Here is a 19,022-nt window from a genome sequence, read left to right on the forward strand (position 1 = left end):
TCAGAAAATAACTAGTAGTGTTGCCCATTCACTTGGGGAAAAGTTTAACATTGTGTAATGAATTCGCTAAGGTCATTGCAGTGACTCTCTAGGCAAACGTTGCAGCCGTTATGGGTTCAGCACCTGCTCTCCCGTAGCCTTGGATGTGAGAGGGACTTGTAACCAGAACATAGGGTCTGCCCCTTTTCTCCAACCCTTTTCTAATTGTGCCATGAGATCTTTAATTTTCACTTGGACAGCCAGCGGGGGCTAAAGAAGGGAATTTGATGTAGTGTTTCTTTGGATGGATGGTCCTTTTAATAGAGTAGCAGCCTTCTAGTACCGCACAGCAGTGTAAGTTTTGGGGATCAGTAACTAAACCTGGTAAGATGTGAACTTGCAACCTTGAGGTCCCAAACTGTGTGTGCTCCCAACTGGCACCTCCATGAAGGGTCCTCTTTTGCCTCTGGATTTAGCTGAGCTGCACATTTTCTTTGTTACTCTTGCCAGCAAGGCAGCGAAGTGTTTTGACTGGCAAATAAAGACGGCATTTAGAGACCGCTAATCAATTCACTCTTTGCAATTGTCATTGACTGTACAGTAGAGTAATTAGATGGTGTAAAGTACTTAACATGTGACACAAATGTGTCAAAATGTATGAACAGCATAAGTGTTCTTTGCTGCTCTAAATAAGTTTCACAGTATGTCATGCTAGAATCCAAGTCTTGTCATTATTTTAAAAGCAGTGAAAAGATTGAGATTGCCAAGAGGGTTAGCATGAGACTCTCTTCTTGCAGGAAAAGATGTATTCTTATCATAATGTAAAGACAGATGCCTATAAATCCCCTGTTGCAAATACATGAAGACAGACTGGAAGTTGCTACAAACAACACTTTTTTGATTGTTCAGCTCAGATCTTCTTGCTTGCTCTTCCATTCCCATTCAGATCAGCCACGCCTGGGCCTGCTGTCTTTGATATGTGGAGATGCTGGCAGCTCACTTTAATCCTGTGAATGCTGTTTTCCACAGACCAAACTGCTTGTCTCCCCTTCTCACTCTTCCCAGACAACAAATCTGCAGCCTCATTTCTTTCCTGTCAAGAAGGCTGGACTTATGACTTCCTCTTACAGCCATCTTCTGTGCTGATCTTTTGACTGCCCCACTGCTTCCAAAGCAGTGCCCCTACGCGGGCCTGACCCAAAGCCCACTCATGTCCTATAGAATTCAGCGGACTTCAGGTCACGTTCTAATTCCAGGTTCCAGCCTATTGACAAGTCTTTCTTACTCTGTTTTGGATCTGGGCAGGCCTGGAGAGCAAGTATCTTGGGGACACCTCCCAAACCTAAGGCTCCCAATACAGACCTGTTAGTAAGGCTGATAATAAACACGAATGCTTGGTTTGGTTTTCTTTCTCCTCACAAAGGCTAAGTGCTGCTTGAGAACCAAAAGTATGCTGCTGCGACCCTAGATGCGCTTTCCTAAAGCTTCAGTATTGCTTCAGCTTCCACACACAGTAAGTTGGACAGATTCAGTGATGTAATCTAATAATAGATCGGTCTACATGTACTGTGTTGCCAGAAAAAGACACATGTTGTCAGGCAGTCGGACCCAGCAACAGTGCTGAAGTGGAAATGTGCTGAAACATGAAGAAGGCAAAAATCCAGAAGAATCCATATATGGTTTGGGTATTCGTGTACTATAACTATTCCCTCTTAAGTGTTTTCTCTCCACACTCACTCAGAGATACTGATACCTGACGTCTCCTGTCTTCCTCTCCTTGATTGGCTTCAATGTGATGTTTAGAGAAGCTGCTATTCTTCAGTTCTTCCTGAACTGGTATAAGGTGAAAGAAAGATCATCTGTATACATTGGGTGGAGGATGTATGATGTACAACACAGCACGTGTCACTGTGCAGGAGAGGAATCCAATGTAGAGGTCCATTGTATCACTGATGAATCTCAAAATGAAGCAAAGTCCGTCAGATGAGACTTCTGAGGGGTAAAAATGCTTACATCACACTCAGAATTAATGTAGATCCTATTTGTAGAGTATCTAATTTAAGCAGAGCTTTTTGGTTTCTTTTGCCACTGTGATGGTAAAAGTTTTCTCTGTGCAATATTTATCATGCAGATTTTTCAATTCAAAAGTTTCCTTTTCCCTTTGTACCAGCGGAGAAGGTATCGTAGCTTGAGCTTCGTGAATGTGGACCGTACACCACAAGACTAGTAAACTCTTTGATAGAAGTAAAAAAAGATACACGTTTTAAATGTGACTGCTGTATGCTGCTGAATCTTTGAGGTTTTGCTGTGAGGGGTGGGTTGGGCTTAGGATATAGTACGTGGAAATGTCAGTTTGTGACACACAGGATGAATGATGTAAGGGCCAGCGATGGTCAGGTTTCAACCAGACCCGTTCTTTGAATGTCATCACTTTATTTAGATGTATGCAGGGAAAAATGGCATCTGCCATGTGTCTGTGCAATTTATGGTGGAGCGGTCAATATTTGTGTGCTTGCATTAGAGAGAACTCGAGAGCAAAACTCCCCCAGGAAGGGATTCCACTATGTATGAAACTTTTCCTGCCTTACGACCATCTCGTCTATGTATTCAACATGCATGTGTCAAGGAGGGCTGTGGGGTAGCAAAGCACCAGCAAATCTTAATCCGCACTAGCATGTAGAACTGGCCTGTGTGAACCCTGAGGACACTCACTACAAGTTCCCTAGTTAATGTGGTACTCCTTGTAACAGGACTATGTTAAAGTGCACTAGAGAACTTTTAGAATGTGCCAGCAGGGTCCATGCAGGCTAGTTAGCATGTGACATGCTGGCATGGCTAAAATTTACACCCCTGTGGTGCGGGCTAAAGCACTGTGTAGAGGATCCCTAAGAAAGTTTGGAATTTGAACTTTTTTTGGAGCAGACTTTACTTTCACTTAACATTACTTGTTTGCTTTATGGCTCTTTCCTTTTTCCTCCCTCTCCCTCCCTCCCCCTCCCCCCCCCCCGCCCCGTCACCCTGTATTGCCCTCTGCCAAGAAGTCAACAAGAGACTGGAATGACTCAAATGGTAATGACAAGTATTGATATCACAGATATAGGCCATGTTTCTGATGTTCTGCCCAGGTAGCACTGGGAGCATACCATTAGTAGAGATGGAACCAAAATAAAGCAAAATTGGTCTGATCTGAATAGAGACTTGCAGGTATGTTGTTGTGTGGTCACCCGTGGCCTTACTTAAGTAGCCACCAAATTCTTCTCTTGATTTGGTGTCAGTCCAGTCAAGAAGATGGCCATGTTGCAATTGGCAATCTCTGTGAAGGACTAAATAGAAAACGGAAACTGAATTAGTATCTTCCCATCCCAGGTCTTTTCCTCCAGATCATGGTTGAGGCGCACAGGTGGGGGGAAGGCAAGGGAAGTTTGTTCTCTGTCTGTTACCTCCATCCTATCGATAAACAGAAAACTGATCTCCAATCAGGTGTTCCACACATTTTATCCATATCAAATTCATGCAGTGAATATAAGCTGAACATTTATTTAAGCTTTAGATGTAAAGTACTGTATGAATGAATCAAAAAAAAAAATCTATAAACCCAAGTTGCTGTAAAGTGAATCCAACAAGAACATCCCTTACCTGCAAAATGGATGTGTGTGTACTTATATATCTATATATATATATATGTTAAGTGTGCATATACCCTTTCCAGTTTTGCTAGGTGGCATCATAATGCATTGCAACTTGTTTTATGGTTGGTAATAAATTTACTTGGCCAGAAATCAAAAGTTTCCTTTATAAGCAAGATTAAAAAATCCTTGTGAGATGTTAATTCATGGATATCCAATGTTGTGTGACAACTCTTTCCCTTAGGGCAATAAATCTAGTCTGGGGTGATAAAAAGGAGAGCATGAGGTCTCATAGACAGGTTCAAGATTACTAATTATAGGGGAAGCTGTTAACAGCACCTACAGTTAGGCTGTCTAACACTTTCCATTTATAAAACATTATTCTTATACTCTCTTTTTTATTAGATATTCTATCGCCTCCATTGTTGCAGTAGATAGACCTTTGAAATTTGGCAGAAGGAAAGCCCTGGGGCTAGAGAAGTGCCTTTTCTTTGTCCCTCTTAATTCCTTTAAGTTTTGCTGAGCTATAAACTTTTGAAAATCACCATTTCCTTTCGGTTGCTTGCATTTCTCAGGAAACTTTTTGGCAGCCTGTCAGAATAATCCCTGACCATGAACATTCTAAGGCTGGACCTCTGCTGCCGCCGCCACCCAATGCAGCAGCTGCAGATGCTGCACTGGAAATGTCCAGGAATTCCCAGAGCAGCTGTTGCCTGGGAAAACTGGGCCAGGTTATCCTAAACCAAAAATAGCACATGCCTTCAGTGACCCATCCCTCCATCTGGGGGCACCACATGGGGAAGTGGGGAGACAGCAGTTGGGCCTAGATCCCCCTGACCATTCAGCAACCCATCCCTATCCTGGGATAAGAGTGTCTTGTCTGACAGCTAATGTAGTTAGTCCTGCAGCTCAAGTGGTAGCAATCAGTGCTGAAGATTCATGATTCAGATCTTTGCTCATGATGGTGCAGGAAGATATGGTTCTACATAAGAACAAATTTTGTACCTTATCCCTAGGAAATTACATACAAAAAACTATGTTAAAAGAACATTACTGAAGAACTAGAGGTCAAGCACGTGAAATTTAGAAAATGCCAGATTTAAGGTTGCTTGTGCATCCTTAACTCTGTCACCTTCTGCCTATGTACTATGACACAGTTGTTAATTACATGATCACATACTTTTTTCCCCAAACGGTGCCGCCTTTTCCAGTGCAGATACTGGATGACTCAGGGGGTAGAAATAACTTGGCCAAACTTAATGAACGTGGTCAATCTTAAATCTAGCATTTCCTAGCTTTTGAGTATTTAACTTTGCAACCTAAACAATGTTTATAATAGGATTTTTTGTATGTGGTATGTGTATATTATGCCTAAATTATTTAAGATTATGATGTATAAAATCTAGTTGAAAAAATATAATTTGGGACATTTCAAACTAAAACATTAGTCTAGATTCTTATCTTGATTTATGCCATCCTAAAACTGGATTAACTACTTTTTTCAGTGGACAGTGAAACCAAAGGAGTTACTTGAGGTTTACATTAGTATTACTGAGATCAGAATCTGGCACTGTATTTGCCAAAGTTAGCAAACCAGCACTCTAGTTTTTGTTAAGGCTGTATAGAATATTCCATGAGAAATTAAAATTACTCAGTATTTGCAGTATTTTTGATTACTGGCAGTGTTCACAAATATTCATACCTGGCTATATTGAAGTCTATGAAAATATTTTTCATATCATAGAGCGGGTTGAAAAATGTTTTTTATTTCCATGAAAAATGCGGATCAATATTTCCCCCCCATATTTGGGGTCAAGAAAGAATTTTGCCCCGGGACAGATTGGCAGTGACCCTGGTTTTTTTTTTCGCCTTCCTCTGCAGCATGGGGCCTGGGTCACTTGCAGGTTTAAACCAGTGTAAATTATGAATTCTCTATAACTTGAAGCCTTTAACTCATGATTTGCGGACGTCAGTAACTCAGCCAGAGGTTAGGGGTCTGTTTCAGGAGTGGGTGAGGTTCTGTGGCCTGCGATGTGCAGAAGAGATGATCATGATGGTCCTTTCTGACCTTAAAGTCTGAGTCTATGAGTGACAGTGTAGTGAGAGAGAATTGTATTGCTGCTCCTCACTGTGATTCCTTTGGGAGGTGAGCTCATATTTGAATGATGCAGCGCAATATGAAGCATTTCTGCCATTGCTGGGAAGCAACCAGATAGTGTCTGGATTAACGCATTGAGTCTAGAGACCGTTACACGCGTGCATGTCTGTGTGTGTGTATATGTGTGTGTGTGTGTGTGTGTGTGAGAGAGAGAGAGATCTCATTGCACACTGTTACATTTTTTTCATTTACGTATCCAGAATGGCAGATCCTAAAGTTCTGTTTATTTAATATACTATGCTAGGGATGACCATATGTTTGCTGCACAAAATAGAGAGGCTGTGCCTCAGTTGACTCGCAGTGTCAAAAGACAGGCACAGAGAAGATGTTTGATTTAATGCTGCTGTTATTGACTCAGCTGTGCTGAGAATCATAGATGAAGAGCAAATCATCAGGAGGTCCTGGAATGAGGGACAGGGAAGTGGCTTGGCAGATGGGATTTCCCCATGCAGAATGCCCTCCCAATGTGGAAAGGGGCTCTGAGATGGGAGGAGGAGGAGATGTCAGGGCATCACTAGCAGAGTGGAGGGGTTCAAAGGTCCGTTTCAGGATGTAGAACCTTGAAGGTTCGGACAAGGAATTTCGAACATGATGCCATGGACAAGGGGGAGCCATTGGAAGGGTTTAAAGAGGGGAGTTACATATTCAGATCAATGGACAAAAAAGATCATTTTAGCTGCTGTATCTTGGATAGATATAGTAGCTATCTGGTGGGTCACTGGCCAGGTAAGTGGAAGATACAGGAATAGAACCCCTGGCCCTATAGGCTGGGCACACTGACTCCTTACAAAGAGAGCAGGCAGTTTTGTGGGTACCGTTTCAAACAAACATAAATAACTCTACTCAGTCCATTGGCTAATAGAGCTGCTGTCCTGTTCCCCTATGCAGGTGCAAGTTCTTCAGTCTCACGGAAACGCCAGAGGACTATACGATCATTGTGGACGAAGAGGGGTTTCTAGGTAAGTCGCAGCACCTGCTGCTTTCTACTCTAAGCTGGGGGCAGAGGAATGCGTGTTTGCCGTTTTGTCATTCTCCTGATCAGACCATAAACGGAGATGTTTGTACAACGGTTCTGTTAGTAAGTACCAGAAACACAGTTATGAAAGATGCTTTGATCATTTAAGCAGCCTGTCTCCACTGCTTTGCTGTAAAAGACATTTCACATATGGAATGTGAATAATTTGTAGTGCAAGTTGCCAACTTAAAAAAAAAAAAAAAGGGGAGGAGTATTGGAGAGCTTTTTGGAGGGAAGGGGGTTAACCAGAAAACCACCACATACAAAATGGTGGTGGACTTCTGGAAATGTAGTGGTCAGTCTTTTACCTACCCAGAGCACCCCCTCCTGATGTGACATGGCATTTCCGCCCCACTCTTCTGCTCGGTCCTTCCGTTGTCTGGTACAGTGGTGGCTTGGCTCTGCAGCCAGGTCACATTCTAGTTCTACCCCTTCAGGGGTATCTGCGTCCCAAACAAATAATGTCTGACAAAACCGCGGGAATCAGCACAACGTCTTCCGCCCTTCCTGGGCTCCTCTTCAATCTTACTGTTCTTCTAGAGCAGTGGCTCGTAGGGCTCCTCCCAGGAGTAAACCAAATGAAAATGCAAACGAAGCCAATTCTGCTCACCCCAGGCTCGAGCGTTTAAGATAACCCTACAAAGTGTTTTGAGGTGAGCCCCCCCAAGCATGGGTTGACAGTCAGGCTCGCAGCCCTCGCATTAGCGCTGTAAAAACAACTGTGTAGACAGCGCCCTGAAGTTGCAGCTCAGGCTGGAACTCGGGCTCTGAAGACCACTCCCCTCCCTTGGCTTTAGAGCCCAAGCCATAACGTCAAAGCACTGTGTACACCGCTATTTTGAGAGCGTTAGTGTGAGTCCTGCTAGTCTAAGTCCTTCAACCTGGGCTGGGAGGCTTGAGCCCGTTCACTCCAAAATGCTGTGTAGACGCGCCCCGTGTCCATATTCACTTCTCCCTCCATCTGGCTTCTCTCCGGCCCTTCTCACAGAGAGAGAACTCCGGACCTATCTCTCTCCTGGGATGACTCTTCCCAACTGCATTGACTGGATTGCTTCCTTTGAACTCCTCCCTGAGGCTGAGGCACCCTGCAGGTGTAACAAGGTGGAGCTAATGCAGCTCTCCGGCTCTAGTTAACCCCGCCTCGATTGATATGGGGTTTATACACCTCATTACAGAAGACTACAGTTACCTGCATGTTACCTACTGAGCTAGTTCATCATCCGCTCCCCATGAGCATATCCGATCGTGCGCCTCCTTATTGCCCTGATCTCCCCCCCCCCAATCAAAAGAAGTACTCAAAGATAAATATTGTATAGCCTCCACACCTATAAAAAGCCAAGAAATAGCTAGTTACTCCTCACCCAACCCTTGCAATCATGATGTCACCTTCTCCATCTCTGCCACCCATAATACACACGCTACCTCCTTCCACGCAAAATGTGTTGCCTTCCACCTGACCATGTGCGCTGGGCAGAAGTGGATGTTTTCTCACTGGAATGTCTCATCAACCCTGTGTTGCCAAAAGTATGTTTGTGAGCTGTAGTTGTTTGTTTTAAGCGTGTGGTGTTGGACAGTTGCTTAATGGAGGGAACGGTTTGGCTTTGTAAGTGGAAATAATTTGTAATGGTGTTTATCATTTTGAGACGTTTTTATTTGCAGCAGTGTTATTTAGGTGATAGAATGAGGAAGTGTAGCACTGCTATTATTATTTTTAACAGCTGCTCTTTGCGGTTGCACTTAAAGGTTACACATTTTGCAAGTTTGAAGACAAAATTCAATCATTAAAGTGTGAAACAGGAATTTATTCTCTATAAAACTTATAACTATGGAGTTGCTACCAATGCCACCATAATATTTAGTAGTTTTTGTGAGTGCTTATGACTTAAGAATCAAAGCATTAGGAGGAAAAATTAAATTGCATGCCATCATTATTAGTGGTAGATTATTAATTTGTAGCAAATGATTATTTCTGTGAATTACACCCTTTTTATAAGAGCAGTCATGAACAGATCATAGTTTTCTTGATTGTATTCCTCTATTGTAAATTGTTGGTTTAAATAATTTCATTAAGTATTCCCTGGTCTGTAAAGTGTTCATGAGAGATGTTGGTTTTGATGGAAGATGGAGGTCACATGCTACTGTTTTCTTCCCTGATAGGAAGAATGTAACGCCTATGTTTGTGTTTCTAGAGCAGATGTTCACTGTAACTGATTCAGAACGTGTTTCCTATGAATGTTTTGTAGTGTTTGTATTGTGGCAACCCACAACTGAGATTTAAACCTCAGCAGAGTAGCATATAGTCCTTGTCCCTGAAAAACTTACAGTCTAATGGGAGAGACAGACAACAGGTGAGGAGGGGAAGAGATGTGCTAAAGATCATAGAGCATGTCAGTGTTGGAGCAAGGAAGAGCGCCCCGGTGTCCTGAGCCCCAGTCTAGAGCCCTAATCACTAAACCATGCTGGTTTTCTAAATTTGCTGCATTCGATGACATGCCATTGCGAGGGCTGAATATGGGGCAGTAATATCCATATGGGAGTGGTTCTTTGGCCTGATCTATACTGAGAATTTGCCCCAATTCCAGCCATTGGTGGCCACAGCCCGGGCGCTATAATTGCACCAGTGTAACCCCTAGTCTAGGTAGGCAAAGTTTCTGTTTGCACTAGTGAAAATTACCCTTGCTTGAAACTGGAGTAAACTCAAAATAGCAGTTTTGCCTGTCTACAATAGGAGTTGCACTGGAGTAATTATACCAATGATGTAATCAGAGCAAATCCTCAGTCTAGACGGACGCTTGTCTTCAGGTAGCTTTGTGAGTCAGTATTGCCCCAGGACACCTCGGTGAGTCAGACAGTGCCACCACATTCAAGTAGCAGTTCTTTCTGATTTGATGATTTGGACTTAATTTCCCCTTCGCAGGCATATGGCTGCTTTCCTGGTTTCCATACATGTGCATATCTGCTGATGACTGTCTTATTAACATTGTATCCTCTAACATTGGGTTCAGTGACAATGGATTAAGTGGTGGTGGTATCAAGAGGATAATTATAATGGCATTTTAGCCTAGACAATCTTGCATGCATCCATCCATCCACACATAGATTGGCTCTTTCTCCATATTTGAATATGTTGTCTGTGGCTAGCTTCTCCGAGCAAGTGGGTAACTGCGTTCTGTATCAGCTATTACATCTAAATGGTATTTAAGGAGAGTCATAATGCAATAATCCACAAAGCGTGACTCACTCCCAGGCAAATTGCTGTGGATGTGTAACCAGTCGGAGACTGAGGAAAGGTATTTTGGCCCCTGATCGCCCCAGCAATTTCAGAAGCAACTGTGAATGCAAAAGTATCCCCACCCTACAATCTGTTGGATGAAGGGGGGAGACAAATGCCCTAATTTCTTCCTGCCTTACTCACAAGGTCTGTCCCCTGGCTTGTTAATATCCCCTCTGTCTTGTCTGAATTGAGTTCAAGTACTTTGTCCTCAACCAGATTCCAGTCTCAGCCAGGCACTGTGACAACAAAGACACTACACCATCTGGGCCTGATGAAAATGGGACCAAGCTGCAGATAGTCATTGTATGGATGGCAATTCAGGCTGAACCATGTCCATCTCTCCCCCATCAAACACACAGCAAACAGGAGGGATGGTGAAACAGAGCCTCCTGGGACAGAAGGGAACCACTCCAAAGCGATACTGCCTACCCCAACCGCCAGTTACTAAAAATAGTATCAGCAACAGTATGCAGGGCTACTGACAGCTTGGCTGAATCGCTGCTGTGCCTAGCTAGTAATGGTCTACATGCTGTCCTATGTCAAAAGTCTGCAAGTTTCTGGCCAGCTCTCAACCCGGCACACAAACACGCTGGGCTAGTGTCTGAAATTCAGGCCTCCTTCCTTTATTCTCAGTGGTTTCCCCATTATTCTCAAGGAATAACAATAAAATCTCAGCCTAAATTTCCTCTTTTACCATTGTCCCAGCTGGGTCCCTGTCCTTGCTCCCAGTTCCCTTGGTCGGGTTCAAAGCCTTTAATGCACCTGGGTTGGGGCCAGTAGCACCTACCTAGGATGGCTGTGTGGTTAAGCTGGCAGAAGGGCTCTACTTTTCTTCACAGGTTCCTAGTGCTGCACTGATACAGCCTGACTGGCAGGGATCAAGGACACGTGAGGACTTCAGTTTGTCTCACCATCACCTTCAAAGGGAAGATCAAAGGCTAAAGACTTTTTTTTTTTTTTAAATAGGGGCCTAACTTTCTTTCATCTGGGAGATGCTTACACCTTACCTTCCTGTAGGGGAGCATTAATAGTCTCAGCCTAAAATGGGCCCGCTACATCTCGTTTTGATTTAAGTAGCTGAGAGGTGCCTGGATCCAACTCAAAGTTGATAGGTTGAATCTTTTCCCTTGGTGAGCAGTGCTGGCAGGATCTCCCCAAAGAGGAGACGACATGGACCAACCCGCCACCAATCCCTGCTGCTGTTCTCCACAAAGTGAGGGATCTGACTCTCTCTGTCAACTGCCCTGGGCGAGACTTTGCAGATGCAACAGCGAGGAGGATGTCCTATCACCCAACGCCCTTTTGAGCCATCCAGGCCTCTTCCACTGCCAACAGCAATCAGGAAAAAATTAGGCTGGAAAACTATTAGCTGTTTCAGCTATGCTTTAGGTGGAGGTTTTTGTAGGCTGTGGTGTTTGTTAGCACTCCACACTTAATGACGTGCTATAATCACTGTTAACTGCTCTGACTAAAAAAGGCATCTCAGGAGTTTGTTTGCCTGGGAATAGGAAGAGAGGCAGGCTAGTAAGGATGCCATCATCTCTCCACCCCAGAAAATGACTGCTAACATTTAATTCCCTGGTGGTGGTGTGAGGGTTATATCAACACTGATCCTGACTGCTTCCAGTGGTGGTTTCTTGGGTGGTTTCTTTTTACTGGGGAAAGTCCTTGCACTAGCCTGGTAACGCAGGGAGATAATGCACAGAAAACTCTGTGCCCGAGTTGCTGCTGAGTCATATTAGCAAAAAAAGAGTTTGGTCATGAGCTTGTCCTGTGTGAAAACAGGTGACTGAGTATGTCAGGGGCTGGAGCGCTTGAATAAGTATTGTGAAATCCTCATGCACGTCACCTACAGCATATTCAGCACATGGCAGAAGATGAGGTGCTACGTTTGGGAATATACATACGCTGTTACTGTGCTTTTCATTTTTGTAAAGGTTTGGCTGGAAGCTTCCTGAGGTTGGTACAAATTCCTGTCTCCCTCAAACGCGCACACTAAGGCCAGATTCTCCACTGCTGCTTCATCTCCAAAGGAGCTGCACAGATCTACACCAACTGAGCGTGTAGCCTATGCTGTCTTTACATCCTCATGTTTTTTTTCTTCAAGCATTTTAGCTTTCATGTTCTCTAAAAGGGAAACAAACGACCGCACATCTGGAGGTAGCAGCACTCTTTGACATCCTGAGTAATGCATCCTGGGAATGAGTTGCTAATGTTGGGTTCTTGTCCCAGAGATATCATCAAAATAAAATAATGGTGGTTTTGGTTGGGTGGTGGGGGCTGTGTTTGCCTGAAATGGAATTTCCAGTCAGCATTCATTCTGCAGCTTTTAAACAGCCTATCTGCTTTTTACTTCTCCATATCTAATATCAGCTGGCTTGTCTGCAGTCCTGTTCATCCTTTTTCACTTGGGAGTCCACTACCAGGCTTAGTGATGGTTCTCCTTGGATAGCTTCGAATGAAATGCCATCCATCTAGCCTCCAGTTTTACAGTGCTCCTTTATCATTGCACAGCATGATGTGAAATGAAGAACTGAGTCACTACCGGATCCGCCTTCTCTCCTAGATGCTTGAGCATAACTAAAGAATGGCAGTAACTGATGGGGCCTGTATAACTAGAAGCAGCGGTATGGAGAAGAGAGGATGTAAAGTTTCTCCCTGTTGCATTTCTTCATGGAGGGTTTCTCTCAGTTCTCTTTAGGTCCAAATATCTCTCCGACTTACCCCGTCATGCTGACAAGGAGAAGGGATGGCATGTGGCCAGTCAGTTTTATAAGGAACTAACTTTTGCTGGCCCTTCTCAACAATTTTGACAGTGGTACTTGTAAGGTCAGTATGGTGACCACTCACACATTTCCAGGATACCGGACATTTGGTACTTCCGGGAATGGTATGGGCCCAAGTACGGTTTTGTCTCAGTATTGTATGGGGGAACAAACCACTCAAAAAGAGGGCAGTCCCGTTGAAACCGTACAAAGGGCCTGCCTAAGAGTCAGAGGAACTGGTATATAACTTCCCACTAGGTGATGGGTTTTACATCATATAGTCTATTGGTTTTCAACTTTTTTTCACTCGCAGACTGCTAAAAGATTTCAAATGGAGGTGCGGACCCCTTTGGAAATCTTAGGCATAGTCTGTGGACCCCATGGGTCTGTGGACCACAGGTGGAATACAACTGATGTAGTCACCTTGACATAAAGCCTGTCTGCATATAGGCCACACATGCCACCTGGGCTTTCACCACAAGTGGAATGGACAAGATTCCTTCTGAGGGCTTGTTAGCATTGCTGTGTAATTTGGGTGGAATGATCGTGATGATGCAAAGCCACTTTGGCCCAGTGGATAGCATGCCAGACTGGGAGATGGGAGACCTGGGTTATACCCCCTGCCTCCAACTTAGCCTTGCTATATGATCTTGAACAGGACACTTCACCTCCCCTTGCATCACGTTCGCTCAACACCTGTATCAACAAGTCGATCACCTGGGTGGCGCAGTTTGAGATCTGGAGAACCACGCTCATCATTTCCATGATGAAATGCTGCTTCCACAGCCATCTCACCTGGTGGATGGCCTTTGAGTGTGATCCTCACCTGCTGAAGTGATGGGTAGTAGCTTTGACCTCGAGGAAGTGTTGCAGGTGGGGGTGAGAATTAAAGCAAAGAGGTGATGTGGGGAGTCCTCGTAGCTCACCTGAGGTGAAGGGTAATAGTGAATGCCAATTTGGGGTCAGTTCACCTGCTCCTGGGCACTAGACTGAGACCACCAAACTCATTTCATGTAGGTCACTAAAGGATAATCACTCTGCTGGCCTGGTCTGGATTTGAATGAGAGAGGGAAAAGGGTCTTGTGGTTGAGACACTGGATTGGGACTGGGAAGATCTGAGTTCAGTTCCTGGCTCTTCCCCCAGATTTTCTGTGTGACTTTGGGGAAGTAAGTTAATCTCCCATATACCTTATTTCCCCAGCTGAAATGGAGATGATAATCCTCATTTTCTCCCTCCCTTTTCCTGCCAGGTTGAGATAGTAAACTCTTCAGGGTGGGTCTCTCACTGTGTGTTTGTACAGCACCTAACACAATGGGGTCCCAGTCTCAGGGCCTTGAGGCACTACCATAGTACAAGTTAAAACAAACCAACAACAAAACAGCTATAGAGCTGGTGGTTGAAAAATCCTACAAATTTTGGAGAAGTGGGGGGAGGGGAGAGGTTTTCTTGAAATTCACAATCCCCAATACGTATCCTCAATATGGAAGTCACTGTACCTGGTTACCAGCTCTCTTCAGACATCTTGTGTCCCAGGTGACCTTGGAGTCATGGTCTGTCTGATTTTTCTATTTTGCTTCCAGTGGCTAATTCAGTAACAGGAAAACATTGTGTTGCTTTCACATCCTTTCCAGTCCACTAGTAGAAGATTGACAAAAAGCCAGGCCTGTAAATTAGTACAAGCAGTAAGCATTATTAGTTCAGTTCATATTGTAATAATAAAAAAAATCTTCACAAGGGGGAAACAAGCTAGTAGATGAAGAGATTAAAAAAAACTGTTATAAATATCCTTGCCCCCCCCCCCCCCCGCCCCCAGTAAGTAGCCCTTTGTATCTCAGACACAGTTGCTTAATTTGCCACCTGACATTTCTAACCACGAATTCCTTCCCCTGTTCACCACGTTCTGGCCATTAGGAGTGCCTGTAAATTGCTAGGCAGAATATATTTTCTCACTTATACTCTCTATCTCTCTGGTCTTTTCACTGACCTAATATATATATATAATGTGTGTGTGTGTGTGTGTGTGTGCGCTTTTGAAATGATGTGGTGGTAATGGTATAAATGCAAATTAAACATGTTGGGAACTGACAAGTGACTACTCAGAAATGTTTGTTTGTCTGGAAAATTACTTTCCTCCCCCTGATATTTGTATATGTTCTGTAGGAGGCATCCTGATCTAGCAGTTAAAGCCCGGAGTGGCGAATCAGAATAATATGGATTACATTCCTTATTTTGTCTTGTGTCACCTTGAGAGGAGACTTAACTTCACCCTTCCTCAATTTATCCTGCCTGTAAAACTGAGATAAACTAGCCTACCTCACAGTGGGGTTGTGGTGCTTAATTAATGTTTGCAAAGATTATTTATTATGTCTGTTACCTTCCTCATAAAGTCTTTTGACCCATTTCCGCTCCTTGCCCCTATTTAAAGAAATACTGTACAAATAATAGATATTTTCACTGTTTCCTCCAGCAGACGGGTGTGTGCTGATATCTATTTTTATTTCCCAACTCCAGTGAGAAAGCCAGACGTCTCTTCCTGAAGCACTTGGCTGGCCATGACATCCTCCTTTAAGTTAATTAAAATCTCTGCAGTTTCCATACTCTTTCCAAAGCTTAAGATAAATAGATGCCATGTGTATCTGTTCGTCTATTCGCTCTTAGGAATGAAGGACTTTAAAAAAGTTGTTAGAACTGACGTGGTGGAATGATTCATTGGGAATTTAGATAGGTTTCTGGGAGAGAAAAACAGATGGAAAAAGAGAGAGACAATCCTGCATGTTTACCTAGTTAGGTTAGTGGTTGGCCATTTGTGTGCTGCTCCATTGGTGGATTTTTCTAGGCAGGGATTTAGAGGAGAGCGGATCCTTTTGTTTATATTTGCCATCAGTAAAGAGGCTATGGCTCGCCAGCCTATGGAAATGAGCCAGTCTAGGGGCATTATACACTTGATGTCTAGGAAAGGAAGCGGGCAGTGTTTTAAAGACCTTATGTAATATCCGTCTCCATTATGTATTTATATGGCCCCCCGTTACTTTGGTATCTGAGTGCCTTACAATCTTTAATTAACCACCCTTCCTTGAATGTTCTCTTGCGACATTTGATAACTCCTTATGATTAATGAGCTGTTCCACCTTGTCTTTAGCTGTGACACTCGAGTACATGTGTGGCTCCAAAGCTTCTCTCTTTCACCGACAGAAGTTGGTCCAGTAAAAGATTTATTACCTCACCCACCTTCTCTCACAATCTTTATTATATTTATCCTGGCAGCATCCCTGTGAGGCAGAGCAGTGCCATTATCCCCATTTTACAGAGGGGAACTGAGGCACACAGACATACGTGCTGGAACTCAGGGTTGCCGCACCCCTTGGCTTGAACTGGTTTCCATCATATAGAGCGTTTACAGTTTGGTTCAATGCTCTCAGCACCCCCATTGTACTGATTGCTCCAGCACGCCTGCACACACAGGCTAAGTGACTTGCTCAAAATCACACGGGAAGCTGGTGTGAGAATTAAATTTCGGTCTCCACAGTATTGAGCTAGCCACATAACTGCTAGAGCATCCTTTTGCCAAAGGGCAGACTTGCAAGAGACTCTCCCGTCTGGCCGCTTGCACAGACAGGGGTGGGTGTGACTATGGCAATTGCTCTATGGCAGTTGAGGGCACTCAGCACCTTCCCTAATTTTATTTCCTGGCCTGTTCTTTAGGACAGCAGTCTTGGATAGGAAAGGGGCTTCCAGGCCTTGGGCTTTCTAAGGATCAGCATGCTGTTGTGAAAGTGACAAAAACCATCTGCTGCTGGCAGACTTGGGAACCCTCATTGGCCAGCCCTCCCTTCTGTCTGCAGCTAGACAGACCCTTGCAGCACCTGCCTTTCCAAAATTTCTGAGGCGATAAAACTCAGCACATTCATGCGGAGTTTGATGATCAACTTCCGCTGACTTTTTTGCTGCAGTGAGGTCTTTTTTCCGCACTTTTTGTCAGCCTAGAGTTTGCCTTTCCCTTCCATGTGACTGAGAGCTTCTTAGCTCCATCTGACTATCCCAGTGCCACCCTTCTAGCACAGCAGGTTCTGCCTAGTCTTACAATAGAGTCAGCAGTTTAATTATTTGGGTGTCTTTGACTTCAGAAATGCAGAGGACTGTGCTAGATGAATTTTGAAGTCCAGATTAGCAGCAGGTAGCCTGGGCAGAGGCCATCAGCATGAGCCACTTCTTGTCTGATAAAAGAACAGATTGGGATGGGGGAAATTGTTCTCCTTCCCATGCACTGATTGCATGATGGCTGTATGTCGTCCCTGTGGCCCACCAGCTGTCCCCTCAGGCTTGGGCTTCAGTGGTCTTAGAAAATACAGTAGAACTGCAGAGTGAGTTACAAACACCAGAGTTACGAACTGACCTGTCAGCCACACATTTAGAACCGGAAGTACACAATCAGGCAGCAAGAGACCCAAAAAAAGTATTGTGTTAAACGTAAACTTTAAAAAAAAAAAAAAAAAAGGGGGGGGGGGAAGTGTTTTAAAAACAGATTTGACAAGGTAAGGAAACTGTCGCTGTGCTTGTTTTGTTTAAATTAAGATGGTTAAAAGCAGCATTTTTCTTCTGCATAGTAAAGTTTCGAAGCTGTATTAAGTCAATGTTCATTTGTACACTTTTGAAAGAACAACCATAACATTTTGTTCAGAGTTACGAACAAGTTCCATTCCTGATGTGTTTTTAACTCTGAGGTTCTACTGTATTGTTTTGGTTTGGGGCTGGATCAGTTAACTGGATAACTAAGTCTTCCTTGAAAACCTTGCCCAGCATACAGCATTATTGATTTAATGACCAAAGAAGAGAGTGTTATCCACCTGTTAGAAAAGGAACCAGAGTTCTTGGATTCAGCTCTATAATTCATTTCTCTGTCTGACCCTGGGCAAAGTAGAAACATTTTGAGGAGGGTGGGGAACTCTGTTTTAAGAAAATAATTACAGCGTTTGTTTTGGTTTTTATAATCTCATACCTTTTAATACTTGTATAAGTCTTGTGTGGGATTCGACCACACAGTCCGCAAGGTTCAAGCCACACAAATGCTAAACCCCACCCTGCCAGGAATGTATTGGCTAATTCTTAGAAACATTCTAGACTCATAGAATCTTTGTGCCAGTCCAGGAACATTTTGTCTGAAAAGCCATTTATTTTTTAAAAAGATTATTTTTTCTTATTGCAACATATTTAATCGGAAAATAGAAGCTGATAGAACAACAAGTGTTAAGAGTCAGACTGTATCCCACTTCTTTCTTTTTCTTTTGATTTGTTTGCTAGAAATTCATTATGTACTTTTTTTTTTCCAGCAGGAATATATGTCCTCAGTGTCCCATCCCACACTGTCCCACTAAAATCTGGGCTTTTTCATTCACTGGTGCTGCAAACTCTGTGAGCAAAGCCCTTGCCAAGATATGTAAAGAAAGTTATGTCAGGAGGTGGGAAATCTGCTGATTTTTGCAATTTGCATACCCTAATTACCATAAACAACATACTTAATCCTTTCAGACTGTGAAAAACCATTCATTGGTGAGGCACTAAATGGGTCATTGAAGGCTGGCTGCTGACTCTGATGTTGAAAAACTATTGAGCAGGGCTTTCCTGTCTAAAAGCAAATAGCAACGGACAATAGCTTGGGAAGGAATTGGTATTTGATCACTGTACTGGGTGGAGTGGGCATTTCAGAGAGGGTGTTGTACTTATTGTGCGCGCACACCCACACACATACATCATCCGTGTGCCAGTCTCAAACGAGGCCTTCCAGTACTTATAATCAAAGGGGAGGCATTCTTTTCTGGATCAAACTCTGTCCTGGAGCTGTGGCTACAGCTACCTGGAGGATGACCATTCCATTTGCTGGCAACTTCTGAGGTTTCGAAATTTGTTTTCATTCTGCACTGGAATGAAAACAAAAACCTTTTGAATGTTTTCACAAAAATGGAGTTGTGTCAAACTGTCTGTCTTTTTACTTGTAAAGCTGAGGGAAGAAATGTCGCGATGTCCAGGAGAGCACACGTGTGCGTGGGGGGGGGTCCTGGCCTAGGAAATGATCTAAGCAACTGTAGTTGGGGATCAGGTTCAGATTTTTCAGGTTTAATTGTTATCACTGATACATTATGATTAAGTTCTTTTGAGGAAAGGAGAGAGCAGCCTGTATAGCATGACCTGGACTTGTCAGTCTTCACT

The 19,022-nt window shown here is 43.6% G+C and overlaps 1 protein-coding gene across 4 annotated transcripts in view; it reads left to right on the plus strand.

Moving 5' to 3' along the window:
- The window catches only part of CASTOR2 (cytosolic arginine sensor for mTORC1 subunit 2), a 200,685-nt gene that overhangs the window by 80,717 nt on the left and 100,946 nt on the right, over positions 1-19,022 (plus strand). For all 4 annotated transcript variants that reach the window (XM_054008588.1, XM_054008589.1, XM_054008591.1 and 1 more), the window contains exon 2: positions 6,652-6,722. In XM_054008588.1, coding sequence (XP_053864563.1) covers positions 6,652-6,722 — 71 coding nt within the window. The remainder of the gene's footprint in view (positions 1-6,651; positions 6,723-19,022) is intronic.

The sequence above is a fragment of the Malaclemys terrapin genome, chromosome 18, assembly GCF_027887155.1.
Source record: "Malaclemys terrapin pileata isolate rMalTer1 chromosome 18, rMalTer1.hap1, whole genome shotgun sequence".
Lineage (NCBI taxonomy): Eukaryota > Metazoa > Chordata > Testudines > Emydidae > Malaclemys > Malaclemys terrapin.